The sequence below is a fragment of the Sceloporus undulatus genome, chromosome 2 (assembly GCF_019175285.1).
Source record: "Sceloporus undulatus isolate JIND9_A2432 ecotype Alabama chromosome 2, SceUnd_v1.1, whole genome shotgun sequence".
NCBI classification, from domain to species: domain Eukaryota; kingdom Metazoa; phylum Chordata; class Lepidosauria; order Squamata; family Phrynosomatidae; genus Sceloporus; species Sceloporus undulatus.
This window is the reverse complement of record NC_056523.1, coordinates 49,273,696-49,292,683: the sequence shown is the minus strand read 5'-3', so window position 1 is coordinate 49,292,683 and position 18,988 is coordinate 49,273,696. Positions and strand designations below refer to the sequence as shown.

Genomic DNA, 18,988 nt, shown 5'->3' with positions numbered 1-18,988 from the left:
TGACAATGTAAGTAGATCAGCCCATTCTTTCTGGACCTTTGCTTTGAGGTTAGGGAGTTGAGCCACTGGACTTAAGTCTGCATAATACATTTCTCATGGTCATCTTTACAATGAACTTATCTTAGGGTTACCTCATGAATGAGGTTGTTCTTTCGGACTGGGTGATTTTCAAATTGTGCTTTGAAAAGATGCTATACTTTGAAAGACAGCTTTTCTACCAGTACTATATCTTTAGTTGAGGTATCTTTGTTGTTGTTAACTGCCTTCAATTCGATCTCAACCCATGGCGGCCCTCTGGATGAGACATCTCCAAGACTCTGTGTCATTCACCGCTCTGCTTAATTCCTTCAATTGATTCCCATGCTCTCCTACATCCCTCCAGCATGTGGTCTTCCTCTCTTTCTACTTCCCACCACCTTTCCCAGCATTATTGTTTTTTCTAATGAATCCTTTCTTCTCATGATGTGTCCAGAATACAACAGCCTCAGCTTTATCATTTTGGCTTCCAGGGAGATTTCTGGCTTGATCTTCTCCAGGACCCATTTGTTTGTCTTTTTGGCTGTCCACAAAATCCTCAGCACTCTTCTCCCTCACCACATCTTGAATGAATTGATTTTCTTCCTATTTTGTTTTTTAACATCCACATCCAAACATGGTAATAGGGAATACAATGGCTTGTATGATTCTACCTTCTGTGTTCAGTTGTATATCTTTGCATTTTAGGATCTTTTCTAATTCTTTCACAGCCACCTGCCCAATTCTTATCTTCTTCTGATTTCCTGGCTACAATCCCTGTTCCTATCAATGTTTGATCCCAGGTATGAGAATTCTTTGACTATTTCTGTTTCTTCATTGTCTAGGTTGAAATTGTGTAGATTTTCCTTGGTCATTATTTTTGTTTTCTTTATGTTCAACACTAAACCTGTCTTTGCACTTTTTTCCTTGTGCTTTCTCAGTAATTTTTACAGGTCTGTGAGATTTTCTGCTAGTGCTATGGTGTCATCTACGTATTTTAGATTGTTAGCATTCCTTCCTCCTATTTTCACTCCTCGTTCTGTGTCTAAATTTGCTTTTCGTATATGTTCGTATATGTTCTGCATACAAGTTGAACAGATAGGTTGAAAGGAATGTCTGTCCCTTTTGCCAAATGGGAACCATTCTCTTTCTCCATGTTCTGTTCTGATAGTAGCCTCTTGTCCTGAGATCATATTCCTCATCAGGAGTATCATATGAGTTGGCACTCACATGTCTTTAAGGGTGTTTCACAGTCTTTCATGATCTGTGCTGTTAAAGGTTTTGCTATAGTCTATAAAGTACATGCTGATTTTCTTCTGGAATTCCTTGGTGCAGTCCATTCACCATCATTTATTTGCAATATGATGGTATTGTACGAGGTATATACCACATAATTAAGCTGATGGTGATATTAAGGCTAGTAATTAAGCTAAAAACACACGATTACTGATTAGAGCTTGAAAGCACCTTTTTCCGCATTAGCTTCCAGAATCCCACAGCCACCAGAATTGCCGGAGACATAGTCCAAAATAGTAATTTTTCCAAGTTCTGGTGCTTTTCCCTTTTGTTTTCTCTCCATCTCTCCCTCTGTTGCCTTTCTGTACTCTCCCTAGCACAAAATGATGGCATTCTCAGAGATTTCTTCAGCATAGGCTTTATTCCGGGCTTATCCACAAATTGATGAATTGTTATTTAGAGAACTAATAGGAATGTCGATTAATTCAGTATTAGTGTTTTATTGATCGTATTTTGAATTATTGTATCATTTTTACTGATGTAATTCTGCCTCGATCCTTGGGAGAGGCGGGAAATATAAATAAACTTTACTATTATTATGATTATTATTATTATGATTATTATTTCTAATTTTGCAAAGGTGAAGATGAGTGTAAGAGCTGTATATAAAAAACAATACTCATTACATGAAACAACAGTACACGTCTTTCATTTGTGATCAGCTACAAGATAGAAAAATTCTATCAATTTCTACTTTGAATCTCTAGACATCAGGTTTTGCAGTTACCACTGATGTGCACTGGTAGCTCTTTCTCCTACCTAGAGAACCCAGTGGTACATTTCAATTAGAGAAATTCTGGCAAATAGATGCCCAGAATGTTTATTTGCATAAACCACTCCAAATATGGGGAAAGCTGTTGGCTAGGGTAGAAAGAAGGGTGTGTGTGTGTGTGTGTGTGTGTGTGTGTGTGTGTGTACACATACCCACACTTAAAATTTAGATATTTACAGGGACTTAACTTGTGCTTTTACTACATATACATGCACTTTGCGGTTAGAGCCTCTTCCAAGGGATATGTAGGTCTCAACTAAATCTAAACACACTACAAGTTATACACCCAGATGCTATTGTGGCTGTTATGTACCTTCAAATCACCTCCAGCTTATAATGTCTCCATGCTAGGGTTTTGTTAGCAGGACTGGTTCAGAGGACGTTTGTCATTGCATTCCTCTGAGGCTGAGAGAGTATGATTTACGCAAAGTCACCCACTTGGTTTCCATGGCTGAGCGAAGATTTGAATCCTGATCTCCTGGAGCCCTAGTCCAACACTCAAACCACTACACCATGGCACTACACCTTTCCAGCTACTCACCCAGATAGAAGGGGTAAATTGAGATGTGCAAATTGGTACTAGAAAGATCTCACCATTGTTTTTTTGCAATTGGTTTATGGGAATTGCCATCCAAAATGGTGGAGGATACCAGGGCAGCCTGCTTATGCATTAAATTACATTTCAGTACCTGATGGTGTGTTGGGAATTACTGTATTTTACAGTTTCTATTTTAAAGAAGGGATTGTCACAGAATTTTGTCCCTGGGGCTGGAGATGAGACATCACTCATTCTGCATTTTACTGCCCCACTATAGCATTATCAGATGGAGGATAAGGACAGGATAAGGATGGGAGTGAAGCATGATGCACCTGTCTTTATGGCGCGATCGCGTGAAGATTATCAAACACATTGCATTTATCCTGTAATTATCCAGTCAGTGAAGTGGCATTGTCCTGTCACTTTGGTATTAACTGGATAATCCATTAATGAGAAATGGGGGTAAATGACGGGACAATTCCACCTCATTAATGGGATTAATGACAGGATCAGCACGACGTTGCCTGCTAATATTTATGTTATTGCGCCATAAGATGGGAGCATTGTGCTTTGCTCCTATCGTTGCCCTCTGCGTGATGATCTCCACTGTGGTGTATCCTTTACCTGCTTAATCTGTTACATGTGAACCTTGTTAATATTTTCAGTACACTGATAACATACAAGGCCTTTCTGAACAGACAGAATAGGAGAACATCCATGCATCCACCTGGCATTTATCACATTTTCCAGCTTTCTTTCCTTTTCTTCTTAAAAAAAAATTGTTTGTCTCTTGCCTGAAAGATCATTGCATGAGAAATGCTTTCAGTCTTTGAAATCACAACTGAATGGGCTTTCCGAAAAGGGATGTTGCCCCGCTGGAACCCTGTCTCACCCAGAGGGAACTGGACAAGCAGAGGAAGAGGCAGAGGCTGACAAGGAAACCTCAAACAATAAGGGGAGGAGAAACACATGGATTTGTCTGATCACAGTTTTCCTCAGGCACAGGGTGTCTTTCTGCAGTCTCCTCTCCCCCTGTGGTTTACTGACACAGGTCTTGAAATCAACAGGGTTGTTTACAGCTTGAGAATCCTGCACACTTTTCATGATTTCTTTTGCTCTTCACAAATCTAGGGTGAAAAATTGGAGCTTGGATGTTACATGTAATTCATTCCTTTGTCCAATACAAAGAAATATAACTAAGTCATACTGTGATAGTAACATAACAAAGAATAACTTCATTCCATTTGTGGAGTAACTGTAACTTTTAGTTACTTTTGAAGTTACAGAGTTGTGGCTTCACTAAACTGTGAAAGAGAGAACATCACATTGAAATTATCTTTAGTTATTTAGGAAACCTAGATGTATATTTAGAAAAAAATAGTACATTTTTCATACATAACTTTAATTCTGTTTGCTCATCTTTCTTTCTTTCTTTCTTTCTTTCTTTCTTTCTTTCTTTTTTAAAGCTGGTCTTAGTGGGACTTTGTAAAGATTCAACCCATTTCTCTGCACAAACTTTGGTGGAAGGAACCTGGCTCTTAACAAATCCAGTCTACATCCTGGGGGAAAAGGGCTAAACTTCCTGGGAAATTTCTCCTAAACAAATACTTTTAAAAAGTAACTTTCCAAACTTTGTGGAACCTTTTATTTATTTGTTTGTTTGTTTGTTTGTGAATTTATTTTATTTTAGTGAATTTATATTCCATCCTTCTCCCAAGGTGGGATTCAAACCTCTGTGCAGATGCAGATATGTACTAAAAGTCCAGTTGTCTCCACAGTGATATTGAGATTCTTTATCCTAGGGAAGATTTGGCTTAATTAAAATAAATAAATTGTTCTCTTGTATACGCACATATCAAGCCATCTGCACTGGAAAAATATGAGGAGGTGATTTCTGAAAGTGTGGTCCATTGCAAGATACAGCAGTAAAACACCTTCTAACAGGGTTCAGATGAGAGGCATAGAAATGTCAAATAATGCCAGTAAGAAGCAGCATGAAGTTGCCTGTATATGGTTCCCTTAAGACTTCCCTGTTTCATACCATCTGGCTCAGACTTCCAACAAAGTCCTTGTAGCAAACAGTGCATTCCCTTTTGTGTCATAAAGAGGAATCAAAAGCATTCACCTTAGTTTGAGACTTTAGCCCCCTCCCCTTTTACTGGTGACCTCCTTCTATCCTACCCTGTTTGATCAGTACCTGTTTTTTCCTCATTCACTTTGGGTCTGGACAGCACTGGATACAGATGCTGTTTTTGAATGAGGCCACAAATGTCCCTGACAAATTTATGATGGCCATATTTATTCAGAACATGGGGAGGTATGTTTTAAAAGTGTATATGTGGATGTACCTTCAAATCACTGGTCAACTTATGGCAACCCCATGAATTTCATAGGGTTTTCTTAGGCAAAGATTACTCACTCAGAGGTGGTTTTACCAGTTCCTTGCTTTGAAATATAGGTGACAGCTCCTGGTATTTGTCAACAGTCTCTCAGGCATTTATTAAGCATCTAAGATTAGACAGGATCTGGTCCCTAAATTAGGGTATGTATGGAACATATAAAAAGTAATCAATTACAATTCCAAGCTCCCCAATACATGTAATTGTTGTTATGATTACACTTTAAAATTAGTTTTTTCTCTCCTCTCTCTGTCTTTGATTACTGAGATCTTTCCCCCATAATATATGTCAATAATGCTCACCCCCCCACACACACACCCTAGAAGGGAATTGCCATTCAATAGCTTGATCAAGACGTGAGACTCACCCCTCGTACTACACCTCTTGGGTTGCTTCTGTTAATTGTTGTTTGTATTGTGTTATAGTTAATTGTTTGTGTTTTTGGGCAATGGGATTTATATTTCTTAAACTGGAGCCTTATGAGTCCCCTTCCTCCACCCTCATTCTTAAAAAGTCCTGGGTTTGAAGGGCACTGAATACTATGCACGTGACAAACTGTGAAGTATCTTCTAAGCATTTCTTAATTTAAGTATTTAAAACATGGACAAAATTAAGATTGTCTCTCCCAGTGTAAAAGGACTTAGATCCCCCCCCCCCCCCCCGGCCTTCAAACATAGGCAGGTTAATATTTACTTGAAAAAACTTAAACCAAGCATTGTTTTTTCCCCCAAGAAACACATAGAAAAGACACAGAAAACATTCTATCACAATCTCCCTTTGACTCACAATATACAAATGGAAATTCTAACAAATCCAGAGGGGTTGCGATATTGTTTGCTAAAACATGTCCTTTTCAGGTTGACAATGTAATCTAGGACCCTTTGGCTTGTCCCTTAATATTGAAAGTTATCCTAGCCAATGAAAACTTCACATGGGACACATTTTGCTCCCCAAACAATGACTTTGGGCCTGAAGAGACAGGCTGAAATAAAGCTGCCTTGGGTCACTTTGGAGGTATGCTTTTTAAATGATGCATGCAACCTAAGAAGCCAGAAGCTGCACCAAAGCCATGCTCCAGTCTCAAGGACTGGAGCACAGCTTTGGTGCAGCTTCTGGCCTCTTAAGATGCATACAGTATGTCATTTAAACAGCATACATCCAAGCAGCTTTATTTTGGCCTGTTTGGCTTTCTGGCTTCTTCCCTACAAGCCTTAGGGAAGATTGCAGAGGGCAATATCACTATTGAGGTGATGCAAACGTAGTCCTAGATCACACACTAGACAAATCACATCCCCCACCCCCTATCCATAAAGATGAAAAAGAAAACATCACCAGTATCTGATCTCTTAACTAGACATGGATTTATAGACCCTTGGAGAGCTCTACATCCATCTTGTAGAGACTACACTTTTTATTCAAACACACACCACACCTATTCTAGAATAGACTACTTCATCATTCTAACATTATCCCTACCTAACATTGCTGATGTACAGGTAGAGTCTACCATTTATTCAGACCATACTGCCACAATATTAACCTAGCAGCTTGGACCTGATCTACCAAAAACGTATATCTGGAGATTCAATCCATATCTCTTCATAAATGAATATTTTAAAAAACAGATTCAAGATGAACTTACAATTTTACCTTGAAAACAGATCATGTGAGACATCAGAGGCCTTGTTATGGGATACCCTGAAGGTGGTCCTCAGAGGCTTATTAAGGAAGCGGCTACACAAAAGAGATTTAAGGGAGCTAAGATGGAAAGCCCCTTCTAAGAGATAGAAAAGCTATCATTAGTTCATTTAAAAAATCACTCACTTCACAAGTATTCATTCAACTCCAGAGGAAAAAAGTGGAGCTGGCAGCTCTTGACAATAGAAAGATTCAAACTGCCTTACATTACACTAAATCTTACTGTTATGAATTTACAACAAAAATTCTTGACTCCTTGCTAGAGTTGTCAAATGTAAGGTAGGGAGGAAAACCATATCCACTCTCACTTCCCCTGAAAGTGAAAGCTCATGACAAAATTATGAAAGAATTTCAAAACTTTTATTCAATACTCTGTACCTCTGAGCTGCAACAAAATTTGGACATGGACCTATTTATACAATCTCTAAATCAGAAGCAGCTCAAAAATTCTCATAAATCACAGTTAACCAAACCTATTCACCCAGATGAACTCAAAAAGACAATCTCTAAGCTGAAACAGAACAGGAGTTCCAGCCCAGATGGCTTCACAGGTGAATTTTACAAATTGTTATTTGACCAAACACTTCATAACAAAGACACCCAGCAGTTCATACACTGAAATTATAACCCGGTAGACATATGGATGCTACGTAAATCTAAAGAATGGAAGGCTTTAAATCTTTCCATTCTTGGCAGGATTGCATTAGTCAAGATCCCTCAACTCTTTTCCCAGTTTCAAACAACCCCACTGACTTCTCCCCCATCTAGATTCAAGATATAGCAAAAATTAATTGATCAACTTATTTTCAATAAAAAGAGACCTAGATTTCCCAGATCTGCTAGACACATCGCTACCAACCAGTGGTCTGGTAGTCCCAGATATTGCACTATATTTCCAGACTTTCCAACTCAGCCAAACTATTCAATTAATTAAGGACAACAGTTCTACCAGATGGGTACATCTAGAAGTTTATACAGTGGTCCCTTGGCTTACGTGGGGGTTCCTTTCCAGACCCCCCCCCCCATGTAAGCTGAAAAACGCATAAGCTGAAGTCCCATTCAATTGAATGGGGCTCATGCTCACGGCGCAGGAGAGAGCATGCGCCATGGGCACACGTGCCATTCATTCTTCCATCACATGGCTTCCGCGTAAGCAGGAAGCCACATATGGGGCACCCACCTATGGCACGGGCGCACTGTAATATAAAGTCCACTGAATTTACTTGCCTCTACACCAAAACTTCAAAACATAAACTTGGTAGGTTGTCTAATTCGTTTTTATCTAGCTCCCTACTCATCTGGCATAAATGGATACACATACTAGCTCCGGGGCCTTCTCTCATTAAGCCCCTTTTTTGCATCCTCTTTCTCACTTAGATGATCAGTTCCCACTAATAAAGTTATTGGACTCTACTGCACCTTAGACTTGATTTTTGGTAGATTACCAAAGCCCACCACCACCATAAAAACTTCCCTAGACCAAACTAACATTACCTGGCTTCAAGTACACCAAATTGCTTCCTTTGCATCACACCTAGCCTTGGCAGGTGAATCTCCATGTCTGCTCTCCTTTTTTGAAAATTTTTATTTGAACTCTGCATCTCATACTAAAGGGATGGTGTGTTCTCCAGAACACACGTATGGGAAAGGCCAATATATGCACTCATTTTGGCAAGGAGAATTGAAAACCACAATTTCAGACACAGCATGGGCTCAAATTTGGTCTTCACCCCCATACAAATCCCATTCAGCATCTGTGAGGGAGAATACTTTGACAACCATCCATACATGGTATCTCACATCTATAACATTATCTAAAATGGTTTAAACACTCTCTCCGGATTGCTGGAGGGGTTGTAAAACTAGATGATCTTATATGCATTTGTGGATTGAATGTCCTAAAGTGAGAACATTTTGGGATGCAGTTCTTTATCAAATTCCATGTATCACTGATAAAACTATAAATTTCTGTCCAATTTTTCTTTGGCTTTCTGTATTTGTTAAAAGTACAGTGGTCCCTTGCCTTACGCAGGGGATATGTTCTGGACCCTGCCATGTAAGGCAAGTTCCCATTGAGGATAATGGGGCTTGTGCACGTGGCACCGCGACGCACATGCCATTCAGGAAATGGCGCAGGGCTTCCAGCATAAATTGGAAGACGCATAAAAGGCACCTGCATATGACGCAGGTGCACTGTAATTCTAACTAGAAACATAGAAAACTGATATTTTTCTTACTACTGCTGCCAGATTAGAGGTAGCCAAATGTTGGAAGTCAGGTGATCTCTCCATTGAGAACTGGTGGTCTAGAATTTAGGGTATGTGGTTGATGGAGAAACTGTCTGCTATGATGAGGTTTTGCTTTGGCCACAAAAATATTGACACATTTCAAGAAGAGTGGATGATCTTTATTGACTATGTTAATCATCACTCCCACCAGATCCAACCTCCTGCTTCACAGATGGACAAGCCAGACTCTTGCTGAGAACTAATTTTTTTATTCTGCTGCAGAATAATTATTCATCAGATACATACCCTTGGCCTTTGTAGTTAGTTGTTGTTGTCATTGGTACGTTACAGACTGCCTGAAAATGGTGGTCTGCCGGCACCGCAGGTTGATGTGTCCGGGAACCACAGCGGTCAAACTGCACGGTTCCTGGACGCAACTTCTTTTTGCGCCCCGGAAGTGGTGCCACAAGTGGCCAATGATGCACTCGCGACTTCACTTCTGTTGCGGGACATGTGGACGCTATGCATCCATGATGTCAAGATGGCGGTGCCCGTGTAGAACGGGCGCTGCCATTTTATACGCGTCGAGTGCGTACTAGGGTTAGGGGCATCCGGATAGGACGCCCCTTCAACAGGGAGAAATGTAAGGTACTGCACTTAGGGTGAAAAAAATGAAATGCACAGATATAGGATGGGGGACACCTGGCTTAAGGAGACAACATGTGAAAAGGGATCTAGGAGTCCAAGTAGACCACAAGTTGAACATGAGTCAACAGTGCGATGTGGCAGCTAACAAGGCCAATGCGTTTTTAGGCTGCATCAATAGAAGTATAGTGTCTAGATCAAGGGAAGTAATAGTGCCACTATATTCACCTGGAATATTGTGTCCAGTTCTGGGTGCCACAATTCAAAAAGGACATTGAGAAACTGAAGAGTGTCCAAAGGAGGGCGACTAAAATGGTGAAAGGTCTGGAAACCATGCCCTACGAGGAATGACTTAGGGAGCTGGGGATGTTTAACCTGGAGAAAAGAAGGTTAAGGGGTGATATGATAGCTCTGTTTAAATATTTGAAGGGGTGTCATATTGAGGAGGGAGCCAGCCTGTTTTCTGCTGCTCCAGAGACTAGGACCCGGAGCAATGGATGCAAGCTCCAGGAAAAGAGATTCCACCTCAACATTAGGAGGAACTTCCTGACAGTAAGGGCTGTTCGACAGTGGAACACACTCCCTCGGAGTGTAGTGGAGTCTCCCTCCTTGGAGGTCTTCAAACGGAGGCTGGATGGTCATCTGTTGGGGATGCTTTGATTTGGATTTCCTGCATGGCAGGGGGTTGGACTGGATGGCCCTTGTGGTCTCTTCCAACTCCATGATTCTATGATTCTATGATTATAAACCTAGTACGTGCTCAGCACGTACTTTATGCCTGTCCGGAACGGGCCTCTGTTCTACAGATTTTGTGTTTTATTGTAAAAACTGAGTAAAAATTTAATTAGAAAAAAAATTGTTTTTCCTTCCCCATTTCTCAAAAGAAACTGAAATTGTTACTTTAAAAAAATCTGCTTGCAATTAGCCTCTGTCATGAGATGCAAAATATGTCTTTTGGTTCACTTTGCTATCACCTCTGCACTCATGCCAGGGCAAGAGTCCATATAGACCCACCTGCTGAACTGTACAATATTGTTTCTTTACTATTTAGTAATAATGTACCTCTAGAACTAGAAAAGTAATTTTTATAAATTACAGCTGCACTCCAAGATGCACTACATTAGCTCCAAGTAAGCATGGCCAGTGTTGTTGGAAGTTATCATTCAAAAGCTGTGCAGGGCCATGGGTCTTCATTCTCCATTTAACTCTTTAAGGTGTACTTTTCAAAGTTTTTAAAAAATTGTGAAGTTGCTATCAGACAAGTGAAATTGTATTTCATGTAATGGAGTGTCTGAGATTAAGTGATTTAATCCAACTTGCTCAAAATAAATTGGAACTGGAATAGGCACACCAAGTTGTGATTTGGACTGAGAGGCAGGGGAAAGTCCTCTGTATATCTCATACCAGAAGAAAGTAAACTTGTTGTGATATCCTGAAGTGGGGTGTGGTAAAGAAAATTGCTCTGCCTTCTTCTTCTGTAACTAAAACAGAGCCAATAGCTGTCAAGAGCATCAATCATAAAGTTTTTTGTGAGCCCTAGCAGTGATTTTAAAACAAAAGAAAGCTGCTTGCCAAGGAGACTTGCCCTTTATAGCATTGCTCTTGGAAAAAGCTAAACCACTGAAGGAATTATTTGGGGAGAGTGAACTTATGTTGACACCAATTGTAGCCCTTTTTCCTCTGCCTTGAATACAATCTTGCTGCTTCATGGCCATTGGAAGAAGCATGATCTAGCTGAAGTCAAGCAGTTTTAAGTCTCATTCACCTCAGTGAAAGATCTCTACTGAACTCCTCTTGCTGAAATGAATATAATTGCAAGCTAGACTTGACCGTGCCCACATTGAATTGATCTGGATGACAGAATATTTTGGGATAAATTCACTCCTATAATCTATTCAAGAAGCAACAATTGTCTCCAGGTATCTTGAAGGCTATTACATAGTTGATGGTGTAGAGTTACTTCAGCAGTCAAAACTCACAGCAATGGGAGGAAATAGCAGGGAAGCAATCATTCAGCTTTTATAGCGCTATAGGCAACTCTTCTGTGTCTTTGCTCACTCTTGACTGTGGATGTTGAGCCCCAGTTTGGACATGCCTAGTTTAAAAAGAAAGAAACAGTGTTATAAAAATCTTAAACTATAAGTAATATGTTTTCCACTCACCCATAGGCACTCAGAAGGAGAAGTGGCCAAGGACCCTAGTATGAACCAAAAGTGTAGAACCATACAATCCCTTTGAGATTTGTTGTGATATATCCAGGATCTATTTTGTTTTTGGTTCTTTTTAACCACCTTCTGAGTGGGAATAAAATGTTGGTGTTGGGGATAACCACTGAATAGTAAAGGACAACAAAAACATCATCAGGCTATTTAAAAAAAACATCCTGAGAATGACAGCAACAAATCCACAGACCAACAGCCATATTTTCTCCATCTGAAAGAGCCTATTGGAAGCAACATGCTAACATTAAGAGCTATTCAGTAGTGGAACAAATTGCCCGGGGAAGTGGTGAAGTCTGGATATCCATCTGTTAGGGACCGTGTATTTGGGTCCTGCATTGCAGATCTGGCACTGAGAAGGGGATTGGATTAGATAACTTCCAAGGCACCTTCCAACTTGAACTAAAGAGATTTGTACAGCATAAAACATTTGTTGACTAAAGGTGACTTTTTGAAAAAAAGAGTACTGTCAACAGAGTACATCTCATAGTTTGTTTGTTTTTTTGTCTAACAATACAAACAGGGTCTCTCAGAATTATTTTGCATGTTGAGGGGTAAGTCTTACTCCACATAAAATAACACATGACCACACATTAATTAAATGGAAGAAGTAGGTCACATGTTTTATTGGTTACAGCTGTTGGTAGGGTTGGCACAGTCATGGGTCCAGATCCAGAAATCAGCCAGCCAACCTGTTGATCGATAATCCTGACCCGTTGAACAGATGCCAAAACCATGGGGATGACAGAAAAGGACCCACATGGGCAGATGACCAATGTGGTCCCCCACCAGAGGGTGCAGGAAAGGAATCCACCCAAGAGCTGGGCAAGACCCATTCCACTCCACAGACACAGACACTGAGAAAAGATGTCTCAGATTCAGAACCCATGCTAGCTGCCCCTCACAAAGGTGTGACAAAATAACAAATGACAGAAATGTACTTGGCAACATGCCTATAAGCTATATAAGTAAACAAGAAAGCAGCATAATAGAGGGTGGATGGGTGGAATGGCACTCAGAAGGAAACTGCTTAGCATATGTGAGAGCAGACCAACATATACCTTCCCACACTCGAGTGGAGTTACACTGACATTTGGGTCATTCTAGCTGGGCCCATGAGTCAATGAAGGCAAACATTTGTTTAAGCTCACTTCCTGGCAGTTTTTGGTTCCCCACAGGGCTACACCAAATGCACAGGCCCCTAGCAAGAAGGAGCCAATGAACTGCCATGCCAGGAATGCCTGTTGGCACTCCACTCCTATCTCAGCCCACAAACCTGCTGCACTGTAACTTGTGCAGCCTCCTAATCTTATATAGCAGGGATGGGCAACTGTACAAGGCTAGGAGGTCACATTAGCCACCCAGAAGATTTTGGAGGGCCACCCAACAAGAAATCCATTTATATTTTGCCTGCCTCTAGGAAGCATGGGAGGGGGGTGCTGTGCAATTTTTTTTGCTCCCATTGGCCATTTTAGGCCTGGGAGAGGCCTTTTTAGCAAAAGGAACTAAATGGAAGTGACCTCCACTTCACTTCCTGTTTCAGCTTTTCCACACTGATTGTAACTCACCAATATAAACTATGCAGCTATCATATATATCTAGTCTATTGAGGCTGTTATCACTGGCATATTTCTCTTGTTTTGCTTGTTTTGCTTCCTTGGGTTTGCAAAAATATAGGCAGATAAAGGGTGTGTGAAAGGCTTGGTGCATCAAAATAAATGGCTGGGGAATTGTATTCAACTTCAGTGGGATCACAAGTAAAGGTCATAAGAATGTTCATACTGCATCAGATCACAGGTCTATCTGGTCCAGCATCTTGCTTCCCACAACAGTCAACAAAATGGGTTTAGTGTGGAAAGCCCACAAGCAGAACAATGGGGCAAGACCCCTCTTCCACTTTAGCTCTACATTAATCTAAATTGATGCAGTTAAAGATATAATTTCATAATGCAAATTAGAAGAAACGAAATCCCACCTAAAAAGGAAAAGCTGCTTAATGGCTGTATGGACTGCCTTGGAGGGTGGTGGACTCTCCTCCTTTGGAGGTTGGATGGCCATTTTTCAGGAGTGTTTTAGATGTGTATTTCTGCAGGGCAGGGTGTTGAATTAGATGGCCCTTGCAGCCCCTTCCAACTCTATGATTCTATATGTATCTTGTGTCTCCCTGTTTTAAACAGACCTTGGGAGTAATTACTTACAAATGGTGACCTACCTGAAATTCCTCCTGCCTGCCTGCCTGCATAAGGAAAGCACAACTATGGGCCAGAACAGACGCAGCCTGCTTGGAGGCAGCGTAGGGACATGGCATTTAGATGATGGCGGGGAGAATGGCGGTGCTCCAGTGGGGTGGCATTTAGATGCTGCACATCGCAGGAGTCCCACAAAGCTGCAGTGGCAGCGGAAAGGGCACCCTTTTGCCAACGCAAAAAAGAGCAGCATTTTGCTGCTCCTTTTTGAGCCGGCAAATAGCCGAATCAGGGCTATTTTGCCTTTTGCTTTCTCTCAAAGGGGCGGTGTCATGCCGCCCCTTTAGTGCTATCTGTTTTGGCCCTAAGTAAGATTCATGATTTCTTTTATGATTCTACTTCACCTGGTTTTGATTACAGTTCTATAGCTAATCTGCATTGCAGAAATAATGCAGTTTGACACCACATTAAGGGCCATTTCTCAATGATATGGAATCCTAGTGTTTGAAGTTCATTGTTGACCACAATTCTCTGACAGAGAAGGCTAAATAGCTCACAAAACTACAAATCCAAGAATTCCCTAGCATTGCAGATTAGACTAGAGTCATAAGGCTCTATGACCTCATTATAGGTGTGTTTTGTATCACAGTTCAGTGGCTTGTTGCAATCTGATTTTTTTTAAAAGTGACAAAGTGTAACCACTTAGTGACTTTCAAATAATGAAAATGAAAAATGACAGTACAGTACTAGATTTGGTAACTAACTGTATTTGATGTCTTGTTTGTTGTTGTTGTGTGCCTTCAAGTTATTTCAAACTTATGGTAACCCAAAGGTGAACATATCACGGGGTTTTCTTGTCAAGTTTCTTCAGAGGGCAGTATGCCATTGCCAGTTTGGCGCCTTAATTCTAACCAATTACTCTGGATTTAAGTGGCATATTAAGAACATAAAATTTCTTCAAACAGTGAAGAAACTTGCTAATATAACATTTTCTGTTCTTTCTTTCTTTAGATCATACAAAGCCACCACTAGCACCAAAACCAAAGATCCTCAGTCATCTTGCTTCCATAGCTGTCTCCAAACTTCCTCCATCACTGTCAAAGACTGGCACACTTCACAATTCAAACTCTATGTCTAGGGGTCCAAAACCACCCATTGCTCCCAAGCCAAAAATCTCTGCTGACATTGATCCTGCAATTATACAGAGATCCAGTGTTTATGCCAACAATACGCTTAACAAATATACCAATGGAAAACTAGAAGGAAATTTCTATGAAGGAAATCAGTGTGACAGTACAGAATATCCTAAATCAGAAGTCAATAATGAATATATTGTAATTCCTGAAGCTAAATTGGCTGATAAAGATTATAATGACTTTGGACATGAGCAGGAAGAGACAGCAGAGAATGAGATCTTACCCACTCCTGAATCAGCAGGTGAAGAAGAAGATAACTGCATTGACAACAGTGAGATCTGTGAGATTGAAATAAATATATCAGACAACAATGAAAATGAACTAGTGGGAGATAACTCACCCAAACCAACCAAAATCCAAGCTTTTGGCATCTCTGAAGCTTCTGAAGAGGAAAAGGAAGATGCATCAAAGGATGAGTGTGAAAATGTGGACAGCGAGAGTGATCCCAAAGAAGCCACAATGAATTGTGCAGATGAGGGTGATGAAACACTCAGAGAACTGGATCTCATAAAGGGCAATAATGGCTATAATATGGACAATATGATTTTGAATGGAGATGAGGCTTTGAAGGACACTATATGTGAAGATATTATTTTAAGGCATGTAGAGGACCCGGGGTCAACCTCAGAAGATCTGACCTTAATTGGTGAAGATCAAGAAGAGGAAAATCCACCTCAGATGCTAGAAGAGGAGCAGCCCAATGCTGATGCAAACATGGGCCCTATAGGTAACAATGAGCAATCAACACTCCCTACTGAGGAGGAGCTTGTAGAGGATGTTTGTACATCTGATGATAATCCTGCTCATGATTCTGAAGAGGCACATACTGGATTGGAATCAAATGGATCTGATCCTGATGAAATTTTGGGAGAGACCACAAATGAAGTGAGTGCCAGAACAGAGGAGGAAATAGGCTCAGATGCTGAATGTGAAACAAGCATAAAACAAGACGAAAATGCATATGGTGACTACCAAACCACTGAGACAAAGGATACAGAGGATGCATCTGGGACTGTATGTGGTGCAAAGGAAGAAAATGAAGGACAAAAGGAAGTGATAGACACAGAGACCGTTGATGATAACTGTCAAATCATTCCCTTTGAAAAAGAATGCAGCGAGGATGTTCCCAACTCTCCTGAAGCCCAGTTAGGTGAAGAGTTGCCATCTGAAGAAAACAGTGTATCTAACCATAACCAGCCCTTTAATGTTCAGGATTGTAATGGGCTTGACTGTTACTCAGATCAGGCAGGAGCATCTAAGACAGATGTTTTCCCCGGAGATGACAGCATAAACAAATATACTTTGGAAGACACACAGCCAGATAACCACATTCTTAAAGCTGATCAAAGTAATCATGAAGAAACTTCCCCAAATAGACTTGTTGAAATATCAGCTGAAGATACCTGGTATTCCACAGGAAAGATAAACCAGTGCTATCACAGCAAAACTGAAATGAATACATGTAGTGAATATGTGATTGAGGAAGTGCCAGTGGTTCCTAAAGTAGTTATTGTTCCTGAAAATGATGAAGAAATATCCGGTGATTCCTTAGATGACCCATATGTGTTAGGAGACAGTTTGCCTTCAGCAAATGAAACCTTTTGTGTGGGAAAACAAGGGCAGGAGGTTGGTGTCCAAGACAATTCAAGTGATTTCAGAGAGGGATCAGGTACTGACATTGAAAATCACTTGCTCTCTCTTGATCGGAAGAGCGTTACTAGAACAAGGTCTCTTTCTGGAAAAGTGCCTGGCTATGTACCAGAGACAGTTCCAGAAGAAACAGGCCCAGATAATGAACCTACAGCCACAACCACCATCATAACTGAAAATGCAGGGCACAGTTTCTGTTTGCCAGAAGGAAAATCCATGGAATTGAACAGGGCATTACCTGCAAAACCAAGGCATTTTATTTTATATCCTCGATCTTATTCAGTAGAAGGAAGAGATATCTCTGTCTCTGTATATGGAGAAACTGATAATTCTATATTGGATTACAACAAAATAAACAGGACGGAAGACCTCTCTTTGCCATGTGTGATTGGTTCTTCAGGTAGCTTTTCCCAGAGAAATCACCTTCCATCCAGTGGGGTCTCCACCCCATCCTCTGTTGTTGATATTCCACCTCCTTTTGAATTGGCTTGTATCACCAAAAAGCCCATCACAAAAAGTTCACCTTCACTTTTGATAGAGACTGAATGTCCAGATAAGCACTACAAGAAAAAGAAGTCTTCTTTTAAAAAGTTTCTCACCTTAAAGTTCAAGAAGAAGACAGAAAATAAAGTCCATGTGGATGTTCATATTTCTTCTTCAAGGTCCTCCTCAGAGTCTAGTTATCATGGACCTTCTAGAGTCATGGAACTGGATAGAAGGAGTCTGAGTAGTTCTCCTCAGCCAATATCACGTACTGGAAAGCTGAGGGCTTCTGAGTCGCCAACTGTTCTCTTCTACAAGGATGGCAAAAGAAAAGGAACACCCAAAACCTTTAGTAGAAGTGTGTCAAGGGTGGAATCTTTTGAGGACCGTTCAAGGCCCCCTTTCATGCCTCTTCCTTTAACTAAGCCTAGGTCTATTTCATTTCCTAATGCTGATACTTCGGACTATGAAAATATCCCAGCAATGAACTCCGATTATGAAAATATACAAATTCCCCCACGAAGGCCCACCAGGGCAGGAACCTTTACTGAATTTTTTGAAGATCCTAGCAGGGCATTATCTGCAGCAAATGAGAATGATGGTTATGTGGATATGAGCAGTTTTACAGCCTTTGAAAACAATAAACAACAACCTACCAACCAGGAAACAGAAAGGTATTGTAACACTTATTTATGTAAGGCCTGTTAGCCTTGACCGGAGAAGCTAGACATCCTGTCTGTTAGGTCTTGTAGGCATATGCTCAACTTTGCTTTGCTTAGCTCACTTTTTCAGGAAATTCTTTCTACAAAGTGTTTGGAAGGGGACAAGATTTTTAAAAGGAGTATGTGGAGGCAGGGCAGAGACAGTGGGAGAAAAGACTGTTCTGTGCTTCAAGTCATTTCCAACTTACTGCAACTCTAAGACAAATCTATCATGAGATTATCTTGGCAAGATGTGTTCAGAGGAGGTTTGTCGTTGCCTTGCTCTGAGGTTGAGAGTGTGTGGCCATCTAGTGGCTTTCCATGGCTGAGTGAGGATTCAAATCCTGGTCTTCAGACTCCTAGACAAACACTCAAACCACTACACCATAGACAAATTTAAATATATTTTAATCCAGGGTAAGTAAGGTCTGACCTATGCACTGCATGTGTCTCCAGGGTCACTTTTGTAACTCCTCTCGGCAGCCCATTGGGTTGAAATCCCTTCCATTTTTTTCCAGAAATCTTTTTTTGTTTTGTTTTGTTCCAAAATGCCTTCAGAGGTGCTATAGCGAGTGTGGAGGGTATTTACACGACTTTTGGATCCCCTCCCCCCGGTCAAAGAAAATATTTACGTTTTTGCAACATTGTTCAAAAATGTTTTTGTCCCAAACTGCCCTCTAGGGAGTGTTGGGGGGGCATTTCCACCACATCTTGGGTCCACTGTGGGGCAATTTTGGCCCAAGAGAATGTTTTTTTAAAAACAGGGTAATGACGAGGAAGTGACATTTCTTCACTTCTTGTTCGTTTTTTAAAAATGGCCTCTCCTGTGCCTAAAATATATCAGGAAGGCCCCTAAACATTGTGAAAATGCCTCTTGTCCCCTGGAGTCATGTGGCGGCATTTTATTAAAAAATTGTGGGCACGACCAGATGGTATGACCCTCTAAGATCTCTTTGGGAGCT

The 18,988-nt window shown here is 40.8% G+C and overlaps 1 protein-coding gene across 5 annotated transcripts in view; it reads left to right on the top strand.

The window, feature by feature from the left end:
• The window catches only part of FGD5 (FYVE, RhoGEF and PH domain containing 5), a 232,916-nt gene that overhangs the window by 8,489 nt on the left and 205,439 nt on the right, over positions 1-18,988 (top strand). For all 5 annotated transcript variants that reach the window (XM_042451717.1, XM_042451714.1, XM_042451716.1 and 2 more), the window contains exon 2: positions 15,008-17,999. In XM_042451717.1, coding sequence (XP_042307651.1) covers positions 15,127-17,999 — 2,873 coding nt within the window. In that variant the 5' untranslated portion in view covers positions 15,008-15,126. The remainder of the gene's footprint in view (positions 1-15,007; positions 18,000-18,988) is intronic.